The sequence below is a fragment of the Gekko japonicus genome, unplaced genomic scaffold (genome assembly GCF_001447785.1).
Source record: "Gekko japonicus isolate JY-2015 unplaced genomic scaffold, Gekko_japonicus_V1.1 scaffold1489, whole genome shotgun sequence".
In the NCBI taxonomy this organism is placed as follows: Eukaryota; Metazoa; Chordata; class Lepidosauria; order Squamata; family Gekkonidae; genus Gekko; species Gekko japonicus.
In genome coordinates, this window is record NW_015163135.1 from 419568 (window position 1) to 435351 (window position 15784).

Sequence of the window (15784 nt, forward strand, 5' to 3'; positions counted from 1 at the left end):
GAGTGGCATGTTCCGTCAACACGACAGCTATGCCTGTGGATGCAATACATACTGACAAATCCTGCTGCCCTTAGCTGAACAGAATGGCAGCATACAAATCCCTTTATTACAGTGGATTTGAGAGTTCTTAACCATGCACCTGAAGGTGCTTTGAGAATACATTCTTCAAAAAAGAACCCTGCACTTTTTTAACTCAGCAGTTTCAGAAACCCTTTATGAAATGGAATCAGCATTGATATTGAACACGTGAACACATGAAACTGCCTTATACTGAATCAGACCCTTGCTCCATCAAACTCAGTATTATCTACTCCAACTGGCAGAGGCTTTCTAGGGTCTCAGGCAGAGGTCTTTCACATCACCTACTGCCAAATGTTTTAACTGGAGATACCTTGGACTGAACCTGGGACTTTCTGCATGCCAAGCAGATGTTCTACCATTGAGCCAAAGCCCCCAAACATGCCAAAAAGGCTAGTGTAAGCAGTGGCAATTCTGTTAGCATCTTTTTTTCTGTTCTGCCTTAGACAGCAACCTGACAGAGAGTTAGATCCTATCAGCCTTTCTACTCAATCTTGTGCAATTCCCCTTTTCATTGAAACTTCCATCCTGCATGGCATCCATCTTCACCTACTTGATTTATGGTGCTAAAAACACAGAAAAAAGGCTAGGGGAAAAGTCCCAGCCCTTATCAGTCAATAGGGTTGGCAACAGGCCTGGAAACAAATATCCTGTCCCTTTAATCGTGGTTTAATGTGTAGAAATGGGCAGTTGTATTTAATGGCATGGAAGTAAATAACATCACCTGGTAAATAACACTGCATTAATCTTCTATTAACGGGACAGAACATTTTTCTCCATGCCTGTTGACAACCCTATGCTCAACTAAAACAGATACTAGTGGAGTTCACCGCAGACAATATTGTAGTTGGAGGGCAGCTGTGCAATTACTATGGCTCTGGGGAAATTATTGTTCCTGTTCTTCTACTATATTTTTCTTTGACTTCTGAAAACATACTAGTGAGTTGCCATCAACTTAGCACAGTGTAACAGCCACTGTATTATTTGGACTATAGGGCTGGACTGCTCTTACACTATAAAAGTATTTATATTGTCAATATTTACTCCTTAAACATAAAATTTCAACAAATCCTAATAGATATTCAAGTAAATATTAACTAAAAAGGCACATTAAGATCAATAACATAAATATATCATATTTTCATAGGTACAAGACTATGTCTAGTATACCTGGAAGCACCTCATCTTCAACTTTCCATGTTGTATTCTGCATACTGCATAAATATTGTGACGTTGTCCTTGGAAAACGATGGTATGCGAGGCGACAATATTTCTCTCGAATTAGCAGAGCTTTTGCCAAGCTCTTTGCAGCCTGTTCATAATCATCGACTGTAACCTGAAGACAGAAATTATATAATTATTGAAAAGTCTACTTAATGTTAGTATGTAATGTTAGAACTAAACCTAGTTCTCACTGAAGTTGTAAACCAGTGCCTGGGCTGGATCACTTCAGACTACAGGTGGAGGCTCCTCCATACAAACTAACTCTTGGATGTACAAGACTAGATGTCAGGAAGGAGGCTAGACTAAAACTCAGTCACCTACAGGGCTTTTTTTCTGGGGGAATGTGCTGGAACAGTGTTCCAGAACCTCTTCGATAAAATTATTTTTTAAAATGTTCAAAAGTTCATGAGTTTTCAGTATACAGATTGAAAACTTAATTTCCCTCTTGAGAGTTCTGGCACATCTTTTTCAAAAAACAAAGCCCTGGTTACCTATATCCCTTCATGTACAGTCATAAAACACATGCTGGAATGAATCCCTATGAGGCTTTTAAGAAGTTTGTTTTTAGTCCTTCGTCCAGAACAGTCCTCAGCCAGGTGTATGTGGTATTGTCTAGTCATCTTCTGGAATTGGAGATTGTGTGCAAACTATCTAGTTAAGAACATAAGAGACACCAATGTTGGATCAGGCCAAAGGCCCATCCAGTCCAACACTCTGTCACACAGTGGCCAAAAATACCAGGTGCCATCAGGAGGTCCACCAGTAGGGCCAGGACATTAGAAGCCCTCCCACTGTTGACCCCCTCAAGCACCAAGAAGACAGAGCATCACTTGCCCCAGAGCCCCTATCTATACCTTGTGGCTAATAGCCACTGATGGACCTCTGCTCATTGTTTCATTTCATGTGCACCGGCTACTCATGCGCGAAGCACAAGTAGTCTGCCTATATAGGAGATGCAGCTGGGTTTCCTTTTCAGAGAATGATAAGGCATGCTGCAGTGTATTCAGCATTACATGGGCCTAGCTACAGGTTGGCAAGAGAGAGAGAGGAGAACATTTCAAGTGCACTGGCTACTCATGCGCGAAGCACAAGTAGTCTGCCTATATAGGAGATGCAGCTGGGTTTCCTTTTCAGAGAATGATAAGGCATGCTGCAGTGTATTCAGCATTGCATGGGCCTAGCTACAGGTTGGCGAGAGAGAGAGAGGAGAATTTAAAGAGTGCCATTGATTCTTAGAATAATTCTTTGATCTATCTATACATTTATTCCAAAGTATGCATTTAATTAATTATATTTTGCCATTACTAATCAGTACTGAATCCGCATGTCCATGGTTGTGTTCAGACTGGCAGTTTGGCCCGATATAGGCACATTTTACAAACGGATTAAACAGGCAGGATCACACAGCCACATCTGTCAGGGGTGTACTGACCCCGTCAGCGGACGACTTGGAGCCGGGTTAAAAAGCCACCACCTCCGAAGTGGTGTATTTGTTTCCCCACATATTCATTGCGCATGGCCGGATGTGTGAACACAGGGGAGCGTGCGCAGAATGGATTTGGCAGTGTGAACCTGCAGATCCGTTCTGCCGCTACACACGCGGTTTTTAAAAAGAATTGCCTATGTGCGCATGCGTGTGCATGCGCACTACGCACACACATGGTTTTTGGATTTTATTTTTTTTGCAGTTTGCTCCGTGGCTGAGTCGCCACAATAATGTGGATGCTTTACCACGGGATGTCTCCGTGGGTAACCCACAGCAGGGTGTGCTGTGTGGCTGATATATCCCACTACACTTTAACCCGGTTCAATTAGAGGCGGCACCATATCGCGCCGAGCCGCCAGTGAGATCACAGCCCATGTTTATATACCACTGAATGGAGCAGATACTAAGCAAACACAAGGGATTATACTAATACTCTCACATTGGACATACAGCAGTTAACACTTAAAAAAAAAAAAATGATCATTTCCTTACCCCAGCACAATAATCCCCACTAATTGTAACTCTTTGAAATTCTGGTACATCGTATGTCCCTTGACTGGGCTGAAGAGCGCCTGGAAGGATTGGACTAGGAGGAGAGATAACGGGCACAGCTGATGGAGGCTTCCATTCCTGAGACGGAATTTGTAATGACAAGGACTGGGATCGAATCATCTTGAAACTTTTCTTCCTAGGTATCAATAGTAAACAATATTTAAATGAACACAATACTTACCCAGGGCAACAAAATAAGCTATTCTAGAAAAAAGTCTGGAGAATGATACATTTCTTAATTTGGCAATGTTAGTTACAAGATTTCTGTTCCATGTATCCAATACTACTTGCACTAACCATGGAGCTTTAATATGCCAGAATTTATCACCCAGAAAATATGTACTTAGGACAGAATGAAACAGCTACTGTAAAGTGCAAGGGTGCAAAACACTGGCACTACAGGGACATTATATAAGTTTTGCCTGAAAACATACCAGCAAAAACATTTAGAGCTGGAAGGACATAAGAACATAAGAGACGCCAATGTTGGATCAGGCCAAAGGCCCATCCAGTCCAACACTCTGTGTCACACAGTGGCCAGAAATACCAGGTGCCATCAGGAGGTCCACCAGTGGGGCCAGGACATTAGAAGCCTACTATTGACCCCCCCAAGCACCAAGAAGACAGAGCATCACTTGCCCCAGAGCCCCTATCTATACCTTGTGGCTAATAGCCACTGATGGACCTCTGCTTCATATGTTTATCTTATTCCCTCTTGAAGCTGTCCATGCTTGTAGCCGCCACCACCTCCTGTGGCAGTGAATTCCATGTGTGAATCACTCTTTGGGTGAAGAAGTACTTCCTTTTATCCGTTCTAACCCGACCACTCAGCATACTTCTCAAGCAACAAAATACAAAGAAACTTTGTCCACTCCAATAGACATTTTATGAAAATAGCATCCTAAGTTTCACTGTTTAGCTACATTAAAATTATACTAAAGGTCATTTTGTGAATGAAAACCTGTTTTCCCACATTAAAAATGCAAACAATTTTGTAGAATTACACAGCTCAAGGCTATAGCACAAGAAGAACAAGCAAATATGGCGTGGTCTGTTTTTTTAATGGGATGCCCGCAAACAACTCCCATAGGTACATCTGTCCCTCTCCCACTGAATGCAGCAGCAGGTTCTTCTGGCAAGGACCAGGATTACACGGTCTGCAAAGGTGCAGTGCACACAGGATTCCCTTAGCAGGTAATGGCTGAGCACAATGCCATGTGCTCTCAACTCTGCTGAAAGCTGGCAAGGAATTGAGCTCTATGAGGATTCCCCCCCATGCCCACAACAAATATGGGATAGCAGAGATCAGTTGGTAATTTGCTCACCTTTTAACCTCTAAATGTTTTATTATATATTTTAAGACAATTATTGTGCGCGATCACAAGGACAATTAGCCGCGCCCTAGGTGCGAATGCTGGGCAGATTTAAAGGGCGCCATCAGACACGAACATCTGGGAAGCGCCCTGCACCCGTCGGCAACCCGTTTTGCTCCACCGCATAAGCACCAGGGAACGTCTGGTAACAAACGGGTGGCTACAGGCCACAGACGGACTTTTCCCCTTTCCGATCGCTCCAGCGCGCTCTCATGGCGCCGGGATGGCCTGAGCAGGCCATCCCGACTCCGTGCCGGTTTTCCCCCCTTCTCAGTACGCGCATCATCGCACACTCGATAGGGAGCCCTCAGGGCTGAGATGTGGTTCATCGATTCCCCGTTTAAGCAAATTAGAAACAAATGACAAAAACAAACAAAAAAACGACTCACCCGCAGTTGCGTCTGATCACACAGTGGCGGGCTGCCCCCGCAGCTTTAAAGGACTATGTGATCGCACAACTGCGAGTCAAATTCCTCCGGAGGGAATAGCCCCCCCCCCGTTTTTCTTGCGCATGTGACCGCACCCATTATCTATTGAATGGCCATGAGGATTAGATCAAATGTAAGAGACCGGTAATGGAAGAGAAATCTGGTTTGAGAGGACAGATCTACAATGGACCATCATGCTTAAGATTCGCGAGTCCCCACTTCCGATATTACTTGACAAGTAGAATTTCAGAAACACCAGGAATCTGTATTTTTAAACAGGGCTTTTTTGGTAGAAAAAGCCCAGCAGGAACTCATTAGCATAATAGGCCACACCCAAGAGCAGAAATTCATTAGCATATTAGGCCACACCCCTGACAGCACAGCTCATTAGCACATTAGGCCGCACCCCCATGTTACCAGAAGTGTGGTCATCCAGCCACACCCACCTTTTGCTTCTTATTCTGTTTACCTTGTTTGTTGTCAACACCCAGAGCCTTTTTTGTAGCAGGAACTTCTTTGCACGTTAGACCACACGCCCCTAATGTAACCAATCCTAATGAGTTTCTGCTGTTGGGTGTGGCCTATTATGCTAACAAGTTCCTGCTGGGCGTGGCCAAATCAGGAGCCAGCCGGAACTCCGTTCCTGCCCAAAAATAGCCCTGTTTTTAAATACTTTTTTCATTTGAATTTTCACAGTGGCTGTAAATTAGGGGCCATGTTAGCATGACCAGAATGTAAGAGGAGAGTTTTATATTAATGTTGGTAGCAACAGAGCACCACAGTATGTTATAAAATGTCACGGGGGAGGGGGGACCACTCACTGTTTTCATTTCAAGGGAAACTTTATGGGAAAATATTTCTTTGCCTGTTATTCATATCTATATGCAATTCCCACAGATGCCATGCCCTTTGAGATGTGCTCCAGCAGTCAACCATAAATGTTACTTCAAAGTACTGCCAAATACTCATTGAACAAACCTTTTAGCCGTCTCCAAAGACTGCTGTTCTGCCAACTCCTTCTGCAGTTCCCTTTCTTTCGCCTCTTGTTGCCCAATAGGGCAGTCTTCAGGCACACTGAATAGTGATAAGGCATCTTTGCTGTCTTCTTCTCGAAGAACTTTGGCAAAAACCTTTTCAGCTAGAAGTCGCACCGACTCATCAACTTCTGAAATGTTTAGCTTTGGAAATTGCCTGGGCATCTCTGGTAAAAAAAATATACACAGACAGAAAATGTTAGAGACTAATTACAATATTAAGATTACCACATTTGTTAATCACATAGGAGTTAAAATTCTTCAACAGCTTACACCCCAGATTATAGCAGTTAATCAGGCCACTTTTCATGACAAAACTGTCCAGGTTAAACTGAAAACATGAATTAACTTTTATCCATGCAAAGCTCAATATGTGTTGAAGTGCCTGGGTAAAGCTCTTTTTGTAGCAAGAACTCCTTTGCATATTAGGCGACAACCCCAGATTATAGCAGTTAATCAGGCCACTTTTCATGACAAAACTGTCCAGGTTAGACTGAAAACATGAATTAACTTTATCCATGCAAAGCTCAATATGTGTTGCAGTGCCTGGGTAAACGGTTCACAAGTACTAGAAACAGGACAGTACATGGGGAAACAGGAATATCTACGGAGGGAGTCTGTTCCTGCTCTCCCAAGGGCTTTTTGGGAAATATTAAAAAATCCTAAGAAATATTTTTTGTGTTACTATGAGTGAAATGCTTCTTAAGACAAAATTTTCCTCAAATACTCAAGAATTGTGTGGCACAAAGATCTTTATCTGATACAGTCTCCAGTATTATACAGCAATGATTCCTGTGTATACTGTAGCTGATTGTGGTACAGACCATGAACTGTTAATATTGAAAATTAGAATAAAGCGAAAGAAAAATGCCAAAACATTCATAGTGTCAAAATACAATCTAAGCAACATTCCTGGAGAGTTAAAAGACCATGTAAAGAACAGATCTGCATTACTAAGTTCAAGCGATCACGCATCAGAAGAAATATGGGTTGAAACCAGAGATATTACCAAGGATGAATGCGCAAAGACTATTTCTGTAGCTGAAAAGAAATGAAAAGCCTTGATGGATGATAGATGAAACTCTTAACATTTCTGAAGATGAGAAACAAAAGTAAAAGGTGACAGAAATAGAAACAGAAGTCTAAAGACAGCATTCCAGCGACGGGCATGGAGAGACAAAGAACTATTTATAATAACCAGTGGAAAGAAATAAAAGAGAGCAACAGAAAAGGAAGAACAGGGAATCACTTCCACAAGATCTAAGAAATCAAAAGGAAATTTATACCACAGTTAGAGATGCTGAAAGATCAGCATGGAAATACCTTAACTGAACAGGATAAAATGAAGAAAAGATGGGGACATTACAATGATGGACTATATAGAAGAGATGAAAAGATGACAGATTCATTCAAAGAAGAATCTTTTATACAAGAATCTGCAGTTTTAAAAAGGGGAATGAAAGCTGCATAAGAACATAAGAAGAACCCTGCTGGATCAGACTTGTGGCCTGTCCAGTCCAGCATCCTGTCTCACAGAGGCTAACCATTTCCTCTGGAGGTCCAACAAAAGGGCACAGACGCCAAAGCCTTCCCCTGATGTTGCCTCCTGGCACTGGTATTCAGAGGTTTACTGTCTCTAGGTGAAATCCATCTGGTTGTCCTCATGAATTACCCCTGCATTGACCCATGTGGATCTATAAGAACCAGATCATCACTGAGACAGTACCCTAAGACCACAATTGTACCTTTAAAGATTGACTACCTCTTTCAATAGTCTTTCAGTAGTCATGTATGGCTGCGAGAGTTGGACTATAAGGAAGGCCGAGCGCCGAAGAATAGATTCTTTTGAACTATGGTGCTGGAGAAGACTCTTGAGAGTCCCTTGGACTGCAAGAAGATCAAATCAGTCAATCCTAAAAGAAATCAACCCTGACTGTTCCCTGGAAGGCAGGCCAGATACTGAAACTGAAGCTCAAATACTTTGGCCACCCAATGAGAAGGGAGCACTCACTGGAAAAGACCCTGATGCTGGGAAAGATTGAAGGTCAAAGAAGACAGGGACGACAAAAAATGAGATGGTTAGACAGTGTCATAGATGCAACGAACATGAAGTTGAGCAAACTTCAGAGGACAGCGGAAGACAGGAAGGCCTGGCGTGATCTGGTCCATGGGGTCGCGAAGAGTCGGACTCGACTGTGCGACTGAACAACAAAATGCCGGTCACCATCACTATAGCCTCTGGCAACAAAATCCACATTTTAATCACTCACTGTGTAAAGAAGTATTTCCTTTTGTCCATCCTGAAGCTACCGCTCATCAACATCATTAAATGCCCTCAGATTCTAGTATTTTGGGAGAGGGGAAAACGTTTTCTTCATCAACTCTCTCTCTTTCTCTCCCCCCCTTTGCATAACTTTGTAAACTTCTATGATGTCTACCCTTAGTTTTTTCTTTTCTAAACTGAAAGGTTCCAGACTCCTCAGCCTTTCCTGAGAGGGATCGTGTGATCATGTGCATCACCTTACCCTTACCAATACTAAACTTCATTTGCCACGTTGTCGCCCCTTCACCCAATGTGTGGAGATCCTCCTGGAGCTCTTCAGAGTCATCCTTGGTTTCCACCATCCTCAGTAATTCTGTATTATCTGCAAACTTGGCCACAACACGACTCACCTCTAGTTCATTTATGAAATCAAATAGTACCGGCCCCAATACGGACATCTGTGGGACCCCAATGCTTATTTCCGTCCATTGGGAGAACTGCCCATTCAGTATTACTCTTTGCTCCCTGTCATTTAACAAATTTTAATCCATATGAGAACCTGTCATCGTTTCCCATGACTGCTGAGTTTACTCAGGAGTCTTTGGTGAGGTACCTTTATCAAAAGCCTTTTGAAAGTCCAAGTATACAATGTCTACTGAGTCACTGCTGTCTACATGCTTGTTCAATTTCTCAAGAACTCCAAAAGATTGGTGAAGGAGGACTTCCCTTTGTAGAACCCATGCCGATTTCCCCTTAGCAGGCTTTGTTCTTCTGTGCCTAATAATTCTATCTTTGATTACAGTTTCTACTGATTTGTTGGGACAGACGTTAGGCTAACTGGCTTGTAATTTTATAGTTCCAATCTGAATGCTTTTTTTTAAAAAAACTAGCGTAATATTTGCTACTCTTCAGGCTACTGGTACAGCAGCTGAATTTAGTAAGAAGTTATATATGTGTGTTAGTAGATCAACAGTCTCATATTTGAGTTCCCTGAAAACTCTCAGGTGTATGCCATCAGGATCTGGAGACTTGCTGATTTTTAAATTCCTCAACAGGACTAGAACTTCATCTCTCTTCACCTTGATTTGGCTCTGTTCTTCAGACTCCCTTCCTGAAAATAGTGACTTTGGCATGAATACATGCCCCACACTTTCCACAGTGAATACAGAAGCAAAAAATTCATTGAGCTTCTCTGCCATCTCCCCATCTTCCTTTAGCAATCCCTTTATTCCTTAGTCATTCAAATGCCCAACTGCGTCCCTGGCTGGTTTCCTGCTCCAGAGATATGTGTTTAAATAAATGTTTGTTGTTTCTCTTGACGCTTTTAGCAACCTGCTTATCAAATTCTTGTTGCTGAACTCAATAGTATAGTGGTCACTGATCCCAGCTGGTGCAACAACCTCTGCATCTCTTTCCAGATTCTCAGCCCCACTCAGAACTACGTCAAAGATCACCAACACACCTCTCATACGTTCTGTGACCAACTGTTCCAATGTGCAGTCATTTATGACAACTAGGAATCTCATTTCTACAGCATCGCTCAAGCACATGTTTACCCAAGCAATGTGAGGGTAGTAGAAGTCTGCCAGTATAGTAACATTATCTGCTTGACCAATTTCACACAAGAGCTGCACCATGGTCCTGTTTTTTGAGGATCACGAAACCACGGGGAAAATCAGGCGAAGCCGTGGATCAAAATGAGGCAACGCGGCTTTGAGTGGGAAATTGACCAACAGAAGCAGGGCAAAGGGAGGCACAACTGTGGCACAGCTCTTGTGTGAAATCGGTCCTTTAGTCACCTCCCTAATTTCCTTCTCCATCTCAAATCAGCCTCAAAGGTTTCATCAGGTGGCCAATAGTACATACCCACTTTTTAATTACCCTTACTGGCACAGTAAGGTAAAGGTTCCCTTGCTCGAAAGCCAGTTGAATCCGACTCTAGGGTTGCGGTGCTCATCTCCGTTTCAAAGCCGAAGAGCCAGCGATGTCCGTAGACGTTTCCGTGGTCATGTGGCCGGCATGACTAAACACCAAGGCGCACGGAACGCTGTTACCTTCCCACTGAAGTGGTACCTATTTATCTACTTGCAGTTTCTTGCTTTCGAACTGCTAGATTGGCAGGAGCTGGAACTAGAGATGGGAGCTCACTCCATCATGCGGCAACCCGGGTCTCGAACTGCTGAACTACTGACCTTCCACAGCCTGCAGTTCAACGTCTTAACCACTTGAGCCACCACAGCTGTACTGGCACACTGTACAGCTCCACTGGCACAGTACATCCAACCATATTCCTTCTGTTGAGGAGTTCATTCCCCTAGGGATGACTATTTCCCATAGATTTCCCCCCAATCCTCCACATTTCTTATACCCACTACAGCTAAATTGTCATTTCACACCAAGCACTCCAGCTCCCACATCTTGGCTTAGAGACTTCTAGCACTGGCACATAGACACATGTAACATGTTTCCTTCTCCAGCAACCCTCGCCTCTTTCAGTCCACCCAGAGCAACCGGGAGAAACAAATCACCAAGAGTTGATGGGATATCAATAGAGCTATTTTGAGCCATACAAACAGAGGCCATTAAAATCTTAACAAAAATATCCCAATAAATATGGAAAACAAAACAATGGTCCACAGATTGGAAATGCTCAACCTACATTCCAATTCTGAAGAAAAGAAATGTCAAAGACTGCAGCAACTATTGGACCATCACATTCTCAAACAAGTACAGTGATGCTTTACTGTTACCATACATGGAATGAGAAATGGCAGATCTTCAAGATGGAATCAGAAAAGGAAGAGGCACTAGAGCTCATATTGCAAATTTGTGTTGGAGCATACAAGAGAATTTCAGAAGAAAATCTACTTGTGTTTTATAGATTACAGCAAAGGTTTTGACTGGGTGGATCATAAAAAGCTATAGTTGTTTTTTTTAAAAAATGGATGTGCCATAACATGATTGTTCTAATGCACAACCTGTACTTAAGTGTACGAGTGTTTCTTTTTGTTGTTCAGTCGCACAGTCGAGTCCGACTCTTCGTGACCCCATGGACCAGCTCCCGCCAGGGCCTCCTGTCTTCCGCCATCCTCTGAAGTTGGCTCAATTTCATGTTTGTTGCATCTGTGACACTGTCTAACCATCTCATCCTTTGCCGTCCCCGTCTTCTTTGACCTTCAATCTTTCCCAGCATCAGGGTCTTCTCCAGTGAGTGCTCCCTTCTGATTTGGTGGCCAAAGTATTTGAGCTTCAGTTTCATTATCTGGCCTTCCAGGGAACAGTCAGGGTTGATTTCTTTTAGGATTGACTGATTTGATCTTCTTGCAGTCCAAGGGACTCTCGAGAGTCTTCTCCAGCACCATAGTTCAAAAGAATCTATTCTTCGGCGCTCGGCCTTCCTTATAGTCCAACTCTCGCAGCCATACATGACTACTGAGAATACCATTGCTTTGACCATGTGGACTTTTGTTGGCAGGGTGACCAGTTTCAAGTTAATTTATGTCATAGTATTCCCCATTACTATGTATGGACGTGAAAGTTGAATAATGAAGAAAGCTGACAGAAAGGTAGTAGATTCATTTGAAATGTGGAGAGTTTTACGGATACTGTGGACAACCAAAACGACAAAAAGGCTGAAGGAAAAGAGGAAGACCCCAAATGAGATAGATTGATTCAATAAAGGCAGTCATGGTCCTCAGTTTGCAAGACCAGAGCAAGAATTATTTTATTTTATTTATTTATTTATTTATATCTGGCCCTCGCCTCAAGGCAGACTCACGGCGGCTTACATGAGGTGTATAAGACAATTAAAACACAAATTAAATAAAATCAGAATACAATTATAAACATAATGTAATATCAAGTGCTAGCTTGTATCAGATGGCGGGCATTAGCAGTATCCTCGGGCAGCAGCTGGCTGACATCGTAGTTTGGGTTGAACTGGCTGTCAGCAATGATGTTAATATTAATATTGGAGCCGGGGCCTGAGTTTCTTGGGTGCAGCTCCCTAATCGAAGGCCTGGTGAAAGAGCTCCATTCTGCAGGGGTTTGGAGGTTATTAATTCATAGGGATGCCATAAGTCAGAAGCTACTTCACAGCACTTTACATACACGCGTTAGACAAACACAATTCTCAATTCCATTATTCTTCTCTTCTTCATTTTACCCTCACAACAACCTTGTGAGGTAGGTAAGGCTGAGAGACTGTGACTGGCCCAAGGTCACCCAGTGAGCTTCCATGGCAGAGTGGGGATTTGAACATGGGCCTCCAGATTCTAGTCCAACTCTCTAACCACTACACCACACTGGCTCTCAGTGTAATAAAGAAACCCTGCTACAGCGAAACAAAGCAGCCCATTGACCTACCTCTCTGGAAGACAAAAAAAAAGTTGTGCGGAAGGAATGGGTAGAAACTGTTGGAGACCAGTTGTTGCACATAGCAAAGCCTCAGAGAACAAACTCAAATACAATCACATACGCTATTTCTCATAAAACGTTCGTTGCAATCACTGTAAATATTAAAATAGCCTTCCATCATTACAGCTTTGATGTTTCTTTTTAAGATCTATTATTATTAATCACTCCACTGATTACATTACCTTTCTGGAACAAAGCTACCTAAAGTATAATCTAGCAGCCTTCAGTCACAGGTTTGTTGTAACAAATTTCGAATTCCTTCTGGGTATCAGTGAAACCAAATCCACCTAATAGTATTTCCTACAAGCGCAACACAGCCTTTCAGCTGTTGATATATGAGCTTGTTATATGGGAAACAATGTTCTATTAATATCTACTGGCTTTGTAAGCTGTTTGAGACTGACTTGCAGATTCAGGCTAAAAACAATGGAAAACATTCCACATTTTGCCTATTGGCTTATTTTGGACCCTGTAGGATCTGTTTCCCAACCTTTTTCTTGAGTCGGAGGCTCTGTAGCAAGGCTTCCAATTGGCTTTTCTGCCAAGTAGTGATGTGCCACTGGAACTCACAAAGTCTCCTAACAGCTTCACAGACAATTTTTTAATTTTGTTGCTTCTGCTGGCAATATTAAAAAATATAAAATAAAAGGAAGGTTCTCAAGATTGCTTCCACTATCCATGGCTCTTCCCATCACCCAGTGCTGCTGAGCCTCACCCTACCTGCCTTAGCTAATGAAACAAATGGTTCTTCTTATTCAAATTTATCCAGACATCACTGAATTGAACACAAAATGTCACGCCAGAAGTAGTATTTGTCTGCCCCTGAGATTGCCCACCTAGGGCTGGAGATATCACTGCATTTTTATTCCTGATGTGCTCCTAACCAAATCGGTAATCCAGAGAGGCTGCAGCTTTCCAATCCTAAAATGTTTTTGCAAGAAGGAAGGCAATGTAACATCACAAAGCAAGCAAGAGATAGTGGAGTAGCCTTGAATTATACAATGCAGTCTCCCAGCAGTTTCTGGAAGGTTATTTACCACCACCACCCCACCACCCTGTTGAAGTAGTAGGGATGGTATGAAGTTTTGGTCAGGACTTCTAGTTAACTAGATCACTTCTCCTCCGTTAAACTCATCGGGGATAGTTCCCCTCCCCTCCCCTAGTCGGGATGTTGGTATCAGTGTTCCCTCTAAGCCGAGTTAGTGTGAGCTAGCTCACAGTTTTTTAGCCTCCAGCTCACGCATTTTTGTCTTAGCTCAGGACGGACGGCTCCAGAGCAAACTAATCTATGCAGCAGCCAAATCGCTCGCTCACAACCTTAATGCCAGGAGCTCCCAAAGTCAAATTTTTGTTCACAAGACTCCACAGCTTAGAGGGAACATTGGCAGAAAAGGCCAGTTACCGATCAAGAGACCAGAGGGCTTGAATATTTCATGAGCACATGCCATAAAAGCGGCCCCAGCTGAGCCAGCGCAGAGGGCTTGAAATGAGGAGGACGCCCCGCAGTCAAGCAATTAAAGAGGAGAAAACGGGTCACTCTCCGGACCGAGCTGTTCGGCAGGCGCTAACCGGCAGCCCCGACATCAGCGCAGCGCCCGAGGCGAGGAGGAAGTCGCGAAGACTTACCGAGCGTCCCCGGGGCGATCATGCCGCTGCTGCTGGCAGAACCGGCCTGCAGCTCTGCAATGAGCCTCCGCGCGCGCCTGCCCGGGAAGAACGCAGGATGGGGGAGGAGCCGCGGCGGCGGCCAGAAGCTGCCGCATTCCCCGGCGCTCCGCACCTCCCCGCGCCAGCTGGACCACTTAGCCCGGCCAGGCCAGGCCAGGCAGGCCAAGCCAAGCAAAAGCACCCACCCCTCAGGGCGCCGCTACCCTCTTGACCTTGTGCTTCCAGGGGTCTGGTTGGTCGCACCTCCATCCTAGGGAGAAGAAGGGCGTGGAGGGGGCCCTTGACCTGCTGGGCGCGAAGGTTTCGGGCATAGCCGCCGTCCACTGACCAGGGGCACCACCATTTCTGCGGCGCGCGCGCGCTCTCGCCCGCGCGCTCCTGCCGGGCCGGAAAGGGTTAAGCAAACAACAACAACTTCGTCTTCGCGCCCACCCCAGCATATCCCCCCGCCGCCGCCGCCGCACCCGGCTTCCTTTACCTGCCGCTTCTCGCCAATGCACCTGTTAGCATTAGCTGGATCCGGGGGCGCAGCATTGGGGACTCCCCACCAAGCTATGCAGAACGCGGTAAGCTTTGCAACGCGCACTGGGTAGAGGGCGCGTGCCAGAGAGAGGTGGCGCAGGAGGCGCCGCGTTCCCGCTCACCTTCGGGTTTCCTTGGCGGGCCGCTCTCTTTTCGGGGAGACGTTCGCTCCGGGAAACGACCGAGCCGGGATCCTTCTCCCGAGGAAGTCGCTCTGCCTCCTCGGCGAACGGTGCTTGGCAGCGCCTCCTGAGGTCTGCGGGCGAAAAGGGAACTCCTCTCAAGGAGGAAGGGCTCGGGTTACAGTCCCCCTGGTGGGAAGAAGAAAGAGCGCGCCGTCACGCCTTGCGGGAAATCTTCTTGGCAAAAAGCCCTTTGTCTTACCAGAGCGAAGCCCCCGGGGGGTGATCTCGGGAGAAGGTCCTTGGCTACTGAACTCCCGACTCATCCTTGTCTCCCGCTGCTGCAGCAGCAGCGTTCAGTTTAGAGTAGCGTTCCTGGATAGCCAGTGGAGCTCAAAGCGGGGGAAGTTAAGTGCTCCTGATGTTTCCGTGGTGAGTCACTTTTCCCGGGTCGCAACTGCCAGTCCCCAGCTAAGAAGAAGAAGAGATTGGATTTATACCCCGCCCTTCACTACCCAAAAGGTGTCTCAGAGCGGCTTACAAACTCCTTTCCCTTCCCCTCCCCACAACAGACATCCTGTGAGGTAGAAGAAGAAGAAGAGATGGGATTTATACCCC

The 15784-nt window shown here is 44.7% G+C and overlaps 1 protein-coding gene across 1 annotated transcript in view; it reads right to left on the reverse strand.

Annotated features, from left to right (window-relative positions):
• The window catches only part of AMPD3 (adenosine monophosphate deaminase 3), a 61442-nt gene extending 46262 nt beyond the window's left edge, over positions 1-15180 (reverse strand). The window contains exons 1-4 of the mRNA XM_015406966.1: positions 15167-15180; positions 6120-6342; positions 3281-3476; positions 1249-1414 (exon numbers count right to left, since the gene is read on the reverse strand). Of these exons, the coding sequence (XP_015262452.1) occupies positions 1249-1414; positions 3281-3476; positions 6120-6340 (583 nt within the window). The 5' untranslated portion in view covers positions 6341-6342; positions 15167-15180. The remainder of the gene's footprint in view (positions 1-1248; positions 1415-3280; positions 3477-6119; positions 6343-15166) is intronic.
• Between the last annotated feature and the right edge of the window lie 604 nt (positions 15181-15784).